The 15819-nt window shown below is 41.5% G+C and overlaps 1 protein-coding gene and 1 long non-coding RNA gene across 2 annotated transcripts in view; one reads left to right on the top strand and one right to left on the bottom strand.

Moving 5' to 3' along the window:
- GYG1 (glycogenin 1) overlaps positions 1 to 10112 on the bottom strand; it is a 47102-nt gene extending 36990 nt beyond the window's left edge. The window contains exons 1-3 of the mRNA XM_007502067.3: positions 9974 to 10112; positions 5635 to 5770; positions 396 to 570 (exon numbers count right to left, since the gene is read on the bottom strand). Coding sequence (XP_007502129.2) covers positions 396 to 570; positions 5635 to 5770; positions 9974 to 9980 — 318 coding nt within the window. The 5' untranslated portion in view covers positions 9981 to 10112. The remainder of the gene's footprint in view (positions 1 to 395; positions 571 to 5634; positions 5771 to 9973) is intronic.
- A 55-nt stretch (positions 10113 to 10167) lies between these two features.
- The window catches only part of LOC103098757 (uncharacterized), a 33403-nt gene continuing 27751 nt past the window's right edge, over positions 10168 to 15819 (top strand). The window contains exon 1 of the long non-coding RNA XR_471939.2: positions 10168 to 10299. This is a non-coding gene — a long non-coding RNA (uncharacterized LOC103098757). The remainder of the gene's footprint in view (positions 10300 to 15819) is intronic.

The following is a 15819-nucleotide window of genomic DNA, read 5'->3' on the forward strand; positions in this document are numbered from 1 at the left end:
CCTCCCTGGAGTCAAAGGGAAAAAATAAAACCTTTTTTGCATTGGTTTTATTTGTACATTAGAAGTTGAAGACACCTTGTTCTGGTCTGCTCCCATTACCTTCCTGCATGGATTCCCAAAGTTGAGAGAAAGAAGCATTTCCAGTTCATCCAGAAAATAAGCAAAAACAAGCCCCAAACAAGAAGCCCCAACCTTAGTCTAGTCTGCCAGCTCCTTGCATACTTTTCTGATTAAGACTTCCTGGTTAGAAGCTGTCTCTTTTGTCCTCTGCCTTTTTTGACATTGATGCTCTAATCACCCTTTACTGTTGGTCTTGGCTGCATTCTTGGGAAACACTCAACAGGTCTCAGTAACTCTCCAGAGGCTTTTTAGCAACTGTGGGCATTTGGACTTACCAGAGTATCTGCATCCATGAACACACATTTTGAATACTGAATTAGTGACCAGCAGTGGAGTTTGGTTAATGTGACACCCAGTTCAGGTCTTTTCATTAAGGTTAGATGAGCCGAATCCTTGCTGTCCAAGATGTCGACCATGATGACTTCATCGAAAATCTTCTCTAAAACTTTCCTGTTAAAATAAAGTCCCGTTGGGTAAGTTGATTTTGCTAACCTGCTTTCTCCCTCTTTTTCTTCCTTTCTTTACAAAGAATGGCTTGTTGGGCAGGAGATGGGGAAGGGACATGTTCAAAATAAAGTGAATGTGAAAACAAAGGATTAGTAATTTTTAAATGAAAAATAAAATAAAAATTTCAACAAAAATAAATAAAATTCAGCTTTAGAAAACCAACAAATCAGTGCTAACAGCTCCACCGTGACCCAGGGTGGTTACTTTCCTTATCCTGTACCAGGTGGTTACTCTGATAATCTTTCCCCCATTATGCCACCCAGCCTGTGATACTGGAGGACAAACTGTGCCTCTCAAACACATTGTAACTGCTTCCTGTGAATCGCTATTTTGTGGAAGTTCATAATGAAGGTGTGGCCACTATCTTTCTCTTCTCTCACCCATCCAACATCCAGCTTTATTATGGGCTACTGTAACGTGGTATTACTCCTTATTTCTAATATATTAGTTACCATGCTGATTTGCAGACCAAAAAAATCACTTGCAAGAATGATTATTCACAGACACTTTCCTAGGTGAGTGATTCTGGGCAAGTTACTTAACCCCCATTGCCTAGCCCTAACCATTCTTCTAACTTGGAACCAATATACAGCATTGATTCTAAGAAAGAAGGTAAGGGTTTAAAAAACCCTTATGATTTATTATCTAAATGGGTACATCTCTGTAAAAAATGCTATTTTTTTGTTTTTTTGGTTTTCATTCTTACATAGATCATTACACAACATTTGGTTTTCATTCTTCTAGAGAACATTGTATTACCTTAGAAGATAATGCTTGCTAATCTGCTTATCAGAGAGAAGGAAAAAACCCAACCACTCATTACAGTGTGTTCCATGTCTAGGAAGCTCTTTTCACAGCTCAGCCCATCACCTTCTTCCCAAGGACTTTCCTCACACTTCCCCTCCCAGTTGTTAATGTTCTTCCTGACATTATTATTCATGTGTGAGTATGACAGCTAGCATTCCTCAGCCACATACTGGCTATGTGATCCTAGATAAGTCCCACAATTTCTCCGTGTTCTAGGCTACTTCAAAAGAGTACATTATCAAAAAGTTGCTAGCAGAGCCTCCCTATCCCCAGGAAATTAAGTCTCGTTCTTATCCCTACAATTTTATATATGCCTAATTGTGTACATGTAATATTCTCCCCCAGTAGAATTCAAGCTCTTTGAGGGCGGGGATCATTCCATCATTGCCTTTTTTTTAAACTTTTACTTTCTGTCATAAGAATAATTCTAAGACAGAACGGCAAGGGCTAAACAAATGGTTAGTGACCTGTGGGGAGTCACACGGCTAGAAAATATATGAGGCCATATTTGAACTCAGGTCCTCTCGACTTTAAGCTTGGCATTCTATCCACCTAACTGTCCCTCCATTTCTTCGAATCCATTCCCAGCACCTTATGAAGAGTATATACTTAATGAACACATGACCAACCTATTAAATCAGAGAGAGGTACTTGGACCAGGAATTTCCCACTGCTGAAATCAGAGACCCTTCTACCACTCACTTATTCTCTATGAGATGAGTTATAGAGAATCGTATCCTCCCCTCTCCCCCATTATTAGAAGTCACATGAACACTAGACATATGTGTGTATCACCTGAAATCTAGGTCAGCAAAGCCAAGTTATTGCCCTCATTTTTTGGTGCTGTCTGATTGTGAATTATTCAGCTCACTGCAACAATCATTTAACAACCAAATCTCCTAATTTCTGCTGGCACTCTCCCAGGCATTGTAGGGATTACTCCTTTTGATCTAAGGATATCAGGAATGGGCAGAAAAACTTAACCAATAGAAGTTTAACACCATAAGAAGTTCTTGAGAGGGACAAGTGACTGTAAATCCCACAAACAGAAAACCAGTAACAATTCCATGGGCCAGCCTTGGAGTCAGAAAATCTTGAATTGCTGTTCTACTCATTGTGTGACCTTGGGCAAGTTTCTTAACTACTCAGTGCCCTGGGGACCTTGTGGCCTAATTAAGCTATCCACTTCCCTAGCAGGAATTTCTATACCAGACATTCCTCATACTAATAAAAAGACACAAGTCAGAACCAACCATATAAAAATCAAACCTAAAAAGATCCCAATATCTACATGATTCAAAGAATTAACGGAGTCGGAAGAGAAGACTCAGAGGACACATGGTAGCTATTTTCAAATGCGTGAAGGTCCACCATTTGGAGAAGGGCTTAGATTTGTTTTTTTAGTTCCAGAGGGCAGAACTAGGAGCATTAAGAAGAAAATCAAGGCTTATTTTTTCTTCTATTTCTTTTCTTTTCTACCCAGGTAAGAGAAGAATTAAAAAATAGATTTAGTAATTAAATAAGATACTTTTAAAAATATAGAATGGGGAACAGCCAGGTGGCTCAATGGACTGATTCAGGTCTAGAGATCCTGGGTTCAAATCTGAGGCCTCAGACACTTCCTAGCTGTGTGATCTTGGGCAAGTCTTTTAATCACCATCGCTTAGCCCTTATTGCTCTTCTGCCTTAAAACCAGTACACAGTATAGATTCTAAGACTAAAGTTAAGGGTTAAAAAAATATAGGCTTGATGTCAGGGAAAAAACAAGAGCTATGCATAAGTCAAATGGGCTGTTTCAAGACACTATTGTTGTTATTTGGTCATCTCAGTCCTGTCTGATTCTTTATAATCTTTGAGGTTTTCTTGGCAAAGATTCTAGAGTGGTTTGCCATTTCCTTCTCTAGTACATTTGACAGATAAGTAAACTGAGGTCAACAGAGTTAAGTGACTTGCTCAGGGTCACATGGCTAGTAAGCATCTGAGGCTGGATTTGACCTCAGAAATGAGTCTTCCTCAAACATGGCTCTCTATCCACTATTCACTATCCACCTAGCCACTCCCAGGATGTATGAGTATCAGATTTAGAGTTAGCAGGGACCTCAGAGGCCACTGAATTCAATCTTCTCATTTGATAGATGAGAAAACTGAATCAAAATGGTTAAGTGACTTATCCAGGGTCACACAGCCTTCAGATTTGAACTCAGGAAGATGAGTCTTACTGATTTTAGACCTAGTACTCCATCCACTTTACCACCTATCAGCCTATCAGGTATGGGTTGTCCTAAATAATCATGGAAAGATGTTAGAAATCTTTTAGGAGAGGTAGGCTTCCTTACTTCAGGGAGGAGGAAAGGAAGACTCAGAAGGCAAATGACTTGCCCAGGATAATAGAACCACTTAGTTTGTGGCTGAATTGGGACCAGAACTGAGGCTTCTGGACTGCCTTTCCAAGACTCTTTCCAGGCCACCCTATTACCTTCCTGGACCACAGTAAATGTCAAAATGATTCCCAAAGATGGAAGAAAGAAGCATTTTCCATTTCATCCAGTAAATTAGCAAAAAACAAACCCCCAAACAAGAAGCCCCAATCTTAGTCATGCTAGTTCCTTACATACTATTTCATTAATAGACTCCCCAGTAGGAAGCCTCCTCTCTGGAATCAAACCTTCCTGACCCCCAGGAACAGAGGTGCCAGTGTGAAAGAGAATGTCCTCTTTTCAGGCACTCTTGGCACAGAGTTAACCTCTGAAATTTCACAACAGGACCCATTCAATTTGCAGGGGTGGCGGGGCTGAGTGCAAATAAATCCAATACAGAGCTCCTATGGTAAGGTCCAACATTTAAAAAACTTATATTAAACCCAAAGGATCCAAATTTAGATATTTCTATCTTAAATGAAGCTAAATCAAGGTGAAACTAACCAGGTCTACAGGGCAGCTAGTGGCCTCTGGGTGTCTGAGGGAAAGGAGAACTCAGCCATTGGCAAACTTCTAGCCCAGAACCAAACAAATACAGGGCATTTAAGAATAGGGTGATCCAAATAATGGTGATAGAAATTAGAGGTCTCCATAGTCTTTCCAATGGTCCAAAGTGCCATTCCTACTGCTCAGGAGTAATGTCCTAGTTTTGTGTTACTGTCACTTGAAATGGGGGGAAAAGCAACTTATTCCAGGCATTGCATTTTGGGATAGCAAGTAAAGTGTGACTCTGTAAAGCTGTAGAGGTGGGAGTTTGAAAGTATTAAAAGTAATTACCAGAAAGCCTAGGTGACTAGGGGCTAACTGGCTTAAGAACACGGACAAAACATGGGGAATAGTTTCTTTGGAATGATTCTCTCTTGTTCCTCTCTTAAGAATGATTTATTTAGGAATGTTGCTCATAGTTTTGTCTTTTTTTCATAACCAGAAAGAATAAACACTGTAGGATAAGAATGGGAGTGAGGAGGAAGAAGTAGACTTGTAGTCTGCTTCTCTGAAAGTAATCTAGCAAAATGAGCCTTGGTTACAAAATCCTTTCTAATACTAATAAATAAATAAATGTAGGTTAAGTGAATAATGAGCCCTTATATAGTCCCTTAACATTTTCCAAGTACTATATATATATGTATACATATATATATATATATATTTCATCTCATCTGAGACTCACAATAGCTCTATAAACCCTATAAGTATAAGTACTAGAGAGTTATTAGATACATTTTATAGACAAGTACATCTGGGAGGCTAGATGGAGCAATAGACAGAGTGCCCAGGCTAGAGTCAGGAAGACTTGTCTTCCTGAGTTCAAAGCTGGCCTTAGACACTTACTAGTTGTGTGTCCCTGGACAAGTCACTTAACCCTGTTTGCTTCATTCTCTTCACCTATAAAATGAACTGGAGGAGGAAATGGCAAACCACTCCAGGATCTTTGCCAAGAAAACCCTATATGGAGTCACAAAGAGTCAGACATGACTGAAAATGACTAAATAACTGCAACATTGAGGCTCAAAAAGATGAGGTGACATTTGGGATGTGTTACAGGTAGGATTTGAACTTAGATCTTCCTGAATTCCCCATCCATAACAGGTTGTCTCATCCAGAAGACGAGACAAAGTTTCTAGGCACTGACTAGTTTGTTCCTGAACAGGAGCTGGGCTGCACGCCAAAGAGACCAGAAATTTAACCAGAGAGGACATCACAAATAGAAGGAATGTCTTACCTCATAGGTTCTGAGACTTGCGGAGTTATCAGTACAGTTAACCTCTTCGTTGTTCTGTGTTGTTTCAGGGAGGAGCCGAGCACCAAGGCTCCTTTGGCATAGGAATCATTTGTTGACAATGTCACAAAGGACTGATCTTAATGCAAAAAGAGAGATGACATTGATTACAGAATCCCAGAATCAGAGAAAAAGCAAGACAGAATAATCCGTTCACTTCTTGGGACAGTTCTTGGTTCTCACTTCTCTTGGGTTTTTTGGCTGAGACCAAGTATACCTTCCGGGAGGACCAAAATGCAGGGAAGATCCCTGGAACCAACATAAAACTATTTTCTTTTAAAGTCATGCAGTAAAAGCTGCACATCTGAGATCACATTTGCTTCTGGGCAAAGAGGCCAAGTGCATTTAGCAGAAGAGTCTGAGGCATGCTTAACAGGGAGACTGAACAGTGAAAATATATGAAACTTAAGGTGTCCCCCCTATCCTTGGCCATTTAGTAAAACTCTCATTTTATTGATGAGAAAACTGAGGCCTGGTGAGGTTTCATAATCTGTTCAAGGTCACGCAGAATGAAAATGGCAAGTCCTGGATTTGAACTCGAATTCCAAATCCAGCCCTTCTCCTACTGCATCACATCACACAAGAAAGCCCCAGGAAAAATAATACTGGCTCAACACCAGGGGGAATGTCAACATCTGTAAATTAATTAAAAGAAATGAAGTGCTCAAATAGCATGTTCATTGAGTTTCCCTAACAAGATGGCTTCAAACAGATGAAAAGTCACGTCTGAATACAACTGCCAACCAGCATCTAGATGATCTGAGAATAGAAGTTGAGCCTTTAATCTGATTTATCGCCTTTTGTTGAATTCATGGGCACATAGCCAACTCTATGCTGAAAACTCTATGCTGAAGAGTTTGTAGAGCCTCGGAAATAAGCAGGATGAACTATGTATGGGGAAAATTGCACTGTATTCACAGACAGAGGACCCAGGGCCAAATATTGGCTTTGTTACTCTCTTTGAGATGCTAGAACAAGTTTCCTAATCTCTCTGGGCCTCAGCTGCCTCATTTGTAAAACAAGACAGGTGGATCATATATTTAATTTAAAAGGGATCTAAGAGGCCAATTAGTCTACCCCGTTCACTTTTCAGATGTGAAAACTGAGGCTCAGAGGGGTTAAATATCTTGTCTCGAATCACACAGCTCAGGTCAGTGTTGGAGGCAGAATTTGAGCTTAGGTTGATCACTTTATGCTGCCCTTCCTGAGGAAACTGCTTCCAAGTATCCTATAACACACCTCTCCTGACACACCTAAAATGATTTTCTTTAAACTATTCAAAAATAAATTGAACTATTATCCCTCCCAAAAAATGATCCTAAAGGGAAATTCCCTAATCTGTTTTTATAGAAGCAGGTGGCCTTATACAATTCCTAGTAAGTTTGGAAAGATTGCAGGAAGCTGCCTGCTATCTACTTAGCTGCTAAAATGGGAGCAAGAACATCCAAGGAATATCTTTCTCTCCAACCCCCACCTGTGGAGAAACTGAAGCCTAGAGACCCATCAAAGTTCCTCCAGGGGGACAGACTTCAACTAGGTGGCTAACACCACCTTCATATCCTAAAGTCTCTTTGGAGTCTGTCACCTTTTTAATGTTAAACTGGCCAGTACCTTTCAGGGAGATGCAGGAAGCTAATTCACCAGCAGCCTAGGTATTTAAACAAAATAGAGAGCCTACTCAAGGCTAATGAGCTAGGTATGGTTGGGTCAGGAAGTCTTAGGATTCCTTACATCCCTTTAAATAGTTTTCAACCCTGAGAGTTAAGATAATTATAAAACTATGGAAAAGAGGGCAAAGGGAGAACTAGAAGGAACACAAGAAGAATAGCAGTTCCCTAAACAGATTATCAAGGGCTATGATGGAAAGTCTGTGGAATGAGGAATAAAGAGGTAGGTTGATACTCTAGCTCTTTGCCTTACTTGTAACCCTGGACAAATCACCTAATTCTCTGGCTTCTAGTTTCTTCATCTGTAAAACAGAAGGGTGGAGTAGATGATCTGTTATTCGTTTATCTCTATCTCTTGTACTTCTGGCCAGAAAATGCTAAGCCGAGTACTATTTCATTGTTTTGCCTTGTTTTCTTTTGATCCCTGAAAGGTAGAGTGGAGTAGTGGTTACATAGTCAAAGTCAAAGACTCAAAAAGCCCTTTCTCAAATTCATAGAGGCTGTCTGACTGGGTAAGTCGCTTATCTTCCCCTCAATCCTCCAAGAAATTAAGGAACTCTATGGGTCCTTCTACCAGTAAAACCAGCTCTAGTTTTAAAAATCTACGAATTATAGACAGTTCCCTCCCTTCTTCCCATCCTCTTAGAATTGCTGATTCTTGTTTTTAAAGAATATTGAAGTATCTTTGAGAAACCTAGCCTCAGCTGCAAAATCTGCAGGATCAAAGGGTTCTTCTATGTGGCTTGTCAGCTTTTTTGAACTCTACCCATTTGGGTGGATCCATGAAGTTTATGGTGAGTCGGAGTTTAGGGGATTGGTCTACTTAGGAAGCTTATTAGCTTTTGGTGGTCCCGGGAAGTTCATGGGGAGTCACAGAGTTTAAGGGACTGGTCTCTTCCCAGGAGCTGTGTACTAGTCTCTGTTGTTAAATGTCCCCTTGAAATAACCAACAAGTAAACACTGGAGAATCCCCAGGAAGCAGCTGAATGTTCTAGCATGGGAGACTTGTTAATTGGTTGTTACACGGAGATGTCAACCTGGTAAATGCTATTCAAAGATTGCAGAAAGGATTACCAGGAGGAGGAGGACAGAGAGCCTCTGGTTTATAACAATTTGGGGCAGAAAGTGATGGGATGAATGGGCCGTGACTGATCATCGGATTTAGAGCCAGAAGGAGTCTTAAGGATCGTGGAGTCTTCCAGTGCTTTTATTTTACAGACCAAGGACTGTTGGCCTAGACAAATCAAGTGACTTGTCTACCATTACAGGAGCAAATAGCCGAGTCAGGAGGTAGGCTCCCGCCTCTCATTTTACTCGAGATGGGGTTTGGAGAGGGAATGCCATTGCTGTGGCATCACCTTTTTGTGAATCGCGGATCCTTTGACAATCTGGTGAAGCCTGTGGACTTCTTTTCAGGTAATGTTTTCAAATGTATAAAATGCACAGGATTACAAAGGAAACCAATCTACTGAAATACTATCATTACGATATTAAAAAAACAACAACCCAGTTAATGGACCCCTGCGGTGTAGGAGGGGTCCCCACCATCCTGGGGAGTGCGGTGCTGTCTCATTTCTGACCACTCTCAGTCAGGGGCAAAATTGGGTTGTAGGCCACATCTGCTGCATTTCTCCACTCACTCATCCAGTCCTTGAACACCTCTGAGCAGACGCAGCCTCTTGCCCGACCCTAATTGCAACAAGTGGGATTCTGAAAAGCAAGAGCGCCTGGATCCGAGTCAGGTCAGCGGGAGTCCCAAGTCCCTGGGACCTGCTCCCAGCGGGCAGACTAGCAGCCAGACACCTCGTGCCCCCGCGGGTTGCCCCGGTTCCCCGCAGCCCAACAGGGCTGGCCTAAAAATAGGCTTGGACCAAGGGCGATGCAATGCCTGGCCGCCTGGGTAGAACCGCACCCGGGGCCTCCTTCCAGCAGAGCAACTTGTTTCGTTCCTTTCCGCGGGGCCCCGGGTGGAGAGTGGGGAGAGGCTCCTGGGGATTCCGCAGAGAACAGGTCGCTGACAGGAGAAGAGGATGATGGGGTTGAGGTAGGGGGAAGGCTACTCCCCACCCCCACCCCAGCAGCAGCTGCGGCAGCTGTCAGTCCTTTAAAAGGGAAGGGGGGTTGGCGAGGACGCACTGGGGAAGGCAGTGGGGTGATCCCGCGGAGGAGGAAGGGAGGGAATGAGGAAGGTCAGCCCCTCGCTGGGCTAGGGGTGGGGAACGGGATCGCCAAGGTGTGCTGACACCTGGCTAGGAACGCGGCAAAGCCAACCACGAAAGCCTCCTCCAATCGTCCCTAGGAGGGAGGGTGACGCACCAAGCAGAACAGTCTAGGGGGTCTCCAAGCACACCCCAAGTTCCTACACTAACCTTTCCAAGCAACGCACCCCCGCAGGGGCTACCGCACTCCCAGCAAGCTCACCAAGAGCAACACCTTGGGAGAGTGAAATAGAAAACGAAAGGCCTGGAGGGGGAGGAGAGAGAGAAGGAAGGGAGGAAGGACAGGAGGAACTGAGGGAGTCGATGCAGCTTCACTTCCCAGTCAGGCTCCCAGGGAGCCTGGAGAGACCTGGAGCTAGACCTAGTTGGCCCCGCCCGGGCTGGCCTGGCTCGTACCTGTCATGGTGTCGGCAGTCAAGGTTGCTGAGAAGGCGGTGACTCGGTCGTTCTAGAGCGCAGGGAGCCCAGGGGCCGGGCGAGGGGGCACCCGAGAGGAGCAGCTGGAAGAGAGCGGACCCGGCAGCAAGCTCTTATACGACACGGTCACGTGGAGCACGTACGCTGGCTTTCAGCTCGGCATCCTTCCTGCCCCTGGATCGCCAGTCAGGCTGCTCCAGCTGACCACAGCAGCCAGCCCGGGTGGGGTTTGACCAGAACGTCTCCCTGAGTCCCCTCTGGGCGGCGTGTGGCAAATGACTTGGGCGTGCAGTTCTCCAGGCTAGGTGAGAACTGCTCCTTGCCCACCGACAAGGAGCGTCCTGCTTGTCAGGCATTCACCCCCTCCCCCAGGTTCCAGGTGGGGAAACCAGGCGTCTTGAGCTTGTGCAAGGCTGAGGAAGGGGGAGGGTAGGCAGGGCACCGGCTCATTACTTCCTTCAGCTCGACAGCAGCTGCTTCCCTTACATTGCTGGGATTCTAGAGGACTTTGTGGGCCAGGGGGTAAGGACACCAGCTGAATCCCAGAGGATTCCCATTTTTCAGCAAGTCCTTCCTCCCTCTTCACACCACCTCCACATTCCTCGTGATTTTTAGCTCTCTCGAGTCTCTCGTACAGGAAAACGAAGGGTCCATAGGACCACAAATTTTGGGCTGAAAAGGATTGCAGAGACCATTTAGTCCAACTCCGCCATTTGGGTGGGTGGGTGGGAGAGAAGGGGACTGTTTTTGGGGAAAAAAAAAGTTTTATGGTTGCCTGTGTGACACCATTCGCGTTTTCCCTCTCCAGTCCTCTTTTATAACAAAGAAAAACAGTTAAATTACTGCAAACACAAATATATTTCAGTATCCTTTCTCCAAGACAGGTTGTGCCTTGTAATTCTTTAGAGATCAAGTGCCTTTTTGTACAACCTCCTCATTGGCAGATTCACACAGTGTTCACAAAGTGTTAAGTGGCAGAAGGAACTTGAACCGGTGTCCTCAGACGCCAAATTGACAGTCTTCCCACTATACTGCGACTTCCTTAACGAGAGGGAGTGGTTTCATTTTGTTTTAGCCTCACCAAAACGTACCATTGAATCAAGGGGAGTTTTTGTTTGATCCAGAGCAGGAGTTCTAAAACTGAGGTCTATGACTTTGTCTTTTTAAGTTGGAGAATCTTTTCCTATTTATCTTATTTTGTGCATTTTATAACACCATAGGGGCAAAGAATAAAGATGTCCAGCCACTGGAGAATGGTCGAACAAGTTGTGGTATTTGATTGTAATTGGGATACTATTATGCCATAAGAAATGAAGGAGCAGGATGATTTCAGAAAAACCTGGAAAGACTTACATGAACTGATGCATGGTAAAGTAAGCAGAACTAGGAGAGCATTGTATTCAATAACAGCAATACTGTAGGATGATCAACTGTCAATGACTTGGCTAGTTTCAGCAATACAGTAATCCAAGACAATTCTAAAGGGCTCATGATGAATAATGCTATTCACCTCCAGAGAAGGAACTGATGGAATATGAATGCCGATCAAAGCATTTTTCACTTTATTTCCTTGGTGCAGGTTCTGTGTGATAGGAACCTTCTTCCACAGCATGACCAATATGGAGATATGTTTTGCATATTCACACATATACCACTTAGATCAAATTACTTACAATCTCAGGGAAGAGGGAGAAAGGAAGGGAAGTAAAGAATTGGGAACTTGAAATTTTAGAAAACAAAGTTAAAAATTGTTATTACAGGTAATTGAAAAAATAAAATATTATATTACAATGCTAAAAAATAATCCAACATTATTCTGAGAAAGGGTCTATTGGTTTTGCCCAGCTGCAAAAGCAATCCATGACACAAAAAAAGGTAGGTGTAGGAGTAAAAATAGGGAGCCCATGGAGTTTATTGAGCATAACACTGATATTGACTTCTGTTTTAGGAATATTTTGACAGCTAAATATGACATAGATTAGCACTACCCAAGAGTAGAACAAAGTGCTTCAGGAGGGTTGGGTTTCCATGAGCTGGAGGCATGAGTTGTGATAAGTGGACACTAAAGTCCCTCTAAGTTCTAAAATTCCATGGTTCTGTAATGTTAAGGTCTGACTTTTGACAAAGCTAATGTGGTCTTTTTTAAAAATTAAAAATTTTAATATGGAAAAATGTTTTTACATGATTGTACATATAAAATCTATATCAGATTGCTTAATTTCTTAGGCAGAGAGGGAAGGGTAAGGGGGAAAGAGTGGGAAAGAGTGAAAGAAAGAGGATGAGGAGGGAGAGAATATGGAACTCAAAATTTTAAAAAATGAATGTTAAAAATTATTTTTACATATAATTTGGAAAAACCAAAATATTAAAAATAAAATTAATTTTTATTGATTTTTATATGATTTATTTCCTAATATAGTCATCCCTTATAACAAAGAATTAAAATAGAGGGGGGGAAGGTTCAGCAAAACTAATAAACATTAAAGTTGATATTCCACAGGCATCATTCCCACAAGCAAATGCTATCCATTATGGAAGCATGGTAGTATATAATATCATCCAGATCAAGGAAGATGATCCTTGATTCTCATTATAGTTTGTAACATATGGAAAATTGCATTTGACTCAGCCCCACATCCTAAGAGAGACATTGACAAATTGGGAAATGTGTTTCAGAGGGATGGTGAAAGGTCTGGAAGACCCATTCTATAATGAAATTTGGATGGGGTGAAGACAGAGTGGGAGAAGACCTGAGAGCTGTAGTCAAATATTTGAAGGTCTGGCATGTGAGACAGAAAGAAGGCTTATTCTTGCTCAATATTATGGGGAGGCAGATTTTGGCTTGATATGAAAGAAAAATGTTTAAGAGTTATAGCAATAGGGTCCAAAACTATAATGAACTGTTTTGAATTGCTAGCAGTAAAATTGTTCAAGCAAGGACTTTATGACCATTCTTTAGGGTTCTGTGGAAGGAATGCTTTTTTTTTTAACCCTTAGCTTTTGTTTTAGAATCAATACTAAATATTAGTTCCAAGGCAGAAGAATGGTAAGAGCAAAGCAATTGGAGTTAAGTGACTCACTCAGGGTCAAAGAGCTAGGAAGTGTCTCAGGGCAGATTTGAACTCAGGATCTCCTCTCTCTAGGCCTGCCTCTTAGGTGTCTCTAATATGTCTCTAGGTAGCCATGGAGCTGCCTCAAGGGCTTCTTATATGATAGATAGGAGGTGGAATCAAGTGATCATTTGTAATCCCTCCTCTCCTTTAAGATTTATCTCAAAGAATCAAAAGAAAAATGTACAGGGAAAGGAGAAGAACCTAGTTAGATGAAAATATTTATGGCAGCTCTTTTTCATTGGAAATTGAGGGGATGTCCATCAATTTGGGAGTGACTGAACATATTGTGACATATGCCTGGAATGGAATATTATTATGCCTTAATAAATAAAAGGATGATTCCAGAAAATCCTGGAAAGACTTATATGAACTGAAGCAAAGTGAAGTGAGCAAAATCAGAACATTGTACACTGTAACAGTAATACTGTGAGATGCTTAACTGTGAATGACTTTGTTATTCTCAACAATATAGTGATCCAAGACAACTCCAAAGGACTCATGATGAAAATGCTCTCCACTTCCTAGAGAAAAAAAAAGTAGAGTTGGATTAATAGATTGAAGCATACTAGTTTTCATCTTATTTTCTTCCTTTTTTGATATGCCTTCTTCACAACATGACAAAACATATGGAAATGTATTTTGAATAATCACACATGTATAACCAATATTAAATTGGTTACAAAATCATGGAGGAGGCAGTGAGAAGAAGGGAGAGAATTTGGTTCTCAAAATTTTAGAAAATGAATAGTAAAAATAATTTTTTATATAAGTGGTAAAATTTATTATTGAGCTGGAAAAAAGACTTCATCCAAACCACCTTTTCTATTCCCCAGATGCTCTATCTTCCTGAACCTGTTCCATCACTTAGTTTCTGTTTTGTATTTTATATCATATGTTGATTTCATCTATTTCTATATATGTATATGTCGTTCCCCCATAGAATGTCAACTCCTTAATATCCGATACTGTTAGCACAGTTGCATTTAGTAGGTACTTAATGTTTGTTGATTGATTGCCTGGTAATAGAATCATAAAGGGACCATCTATTTAATCCAGCCCCATCATTTTGCAGATGAAGAAACTGCTTTTTTAGAAATGTGAAATAAGTAGAATGGGAAGATCTTCAGTTCTGTAGCCAAAGGACTTTGGTTCAAATCCTAATTCTACTTACAATTTGTGTGACTTTAAACAAGTCAGCCTTTGGACCTCAGTTTCCTCATCAGTAAAATTAAGGAGCTTCTAATTCCCCTCTAGACTCAGACTTTCCTGTTCAGCTGGCAGAAAGTAGATGAAAAGGTTGAATTCAAGCTAGAAAAGGTCTGTGCTCATGTTGAGAAAAGGTAGACTGACCTTAGGTCTGTGCTAAAGTTGGGTGGGTTTCAGCTGTTTGAAGAAACTGGTGATAAGAGACAAAGGCCTTTTCAGCCACATAGCCATCAGAAGCCTCAGCTAGGTGATTATAGCCTTCAGGGACTACTTCCCTGACCCTTCCTGATGTTTTAGTTTCCTTTGATAGGGTCAAAGATCTTCCTACCATAATTAGATAATGGAGGATATAGCTGAAATTTATTTACACTAAATTATAAACAGCTGACCTCCATTTCTGATGTGACTAGTTTATTTCTTAGGCAGCTGTTCCCAGAGGTTTACAATATTGATGGTTGAACTTTATGTGGATTCTTGATTGGCACACCCCACTGTAACACAGAACTCCTGAGCACTAGAAATCCTCCACCCATCAGTGTCACAAGTAACTGGAACTATAAGCAATTGTCATCATCCATGTATCATAGTGGGTAGAGAATTGGCTTTGGAGCAAGGAAAACTGGGGTTCAAGTTACTGACCCATATAGTTATGAGACCCATTTTAAGGAAGAGATTGCAACACAAGATGGATTTGCAAGAAAAAGCAAGAGTTTGGAATTTTGATGAACTGTCAATCAACCAGAGGGAGACAAGATTCCAATAGAATCTGGATGGGGGCAGTTAGGAGCCCAGCTGCTTGGACCTGGGTCTTTTCTCTCTGACTGTTAAGGAAGGAAGGTGAACCCAATTCTCTTAGTCATGGATTGTTCATCTGATTGAGTGCTGAGAGGACTTTTGAAGCCTAGCTCAGAAGAAACTTAGTCAAACCTTTTCCCTGTCAATATCTCCCTTTAGAGAAATTAACTTTGTTTCCTGAGTTGAATACCTTGTGAAAATCTTCAATCAACAGGAAATCATAGGAGATTAGGGAAACCTATTTCCCTCTCACCCCCCTCCCATCTCCCTACTTCCTTTACCTTAAAGAATAAACCCCGTAGTTAAAAGATCTAAATTGTGGGATTGATTATTGGGGAACCCCTTGAAGTTTACCATTCTTGAGAAAGAGCCTTTAGATCAGTTGGGGAAGGAACAGGAAGTGGTGTGTGTGGGAGGAGTGTAAAATTCAGCTTTGCCCCTAGCTGGCTTCCTGTTGTCCCTGTCCTATTACCATAAATCTCCTAATATTAGCATCTATTACACCATGGTAAGTTACTTAGTCTTGTGGTTCTGAGCAATTCTCTAAGATTGAGTTATGAAAAAGGTACCAAGTTCCAATGGTAGATGGAGTTTTTTTTATTAGAAAGTTCTTTTATGCCACAATATTATATCTCTATGATGAAATAATAATAGCTAACATTGATATAGCACTTTAAATTTGCAAAATTCTTGATATATATCATCTTCTTT

The sequence above is a fragment of the Monodelphis domestica genome, chromosome 8, assembly GCF_027887165.1.
Source record: "Monodelphis domestica isolate mMonDom1 chromosome 8, mMonDom1.pri, whole genome shotgun sequence".
NCBI lineage: Eukaryota > Metazoa > Chordata > Mammalia > Didelphimorphia > Didelphidae > Monodelphis > Monodelphis domestica.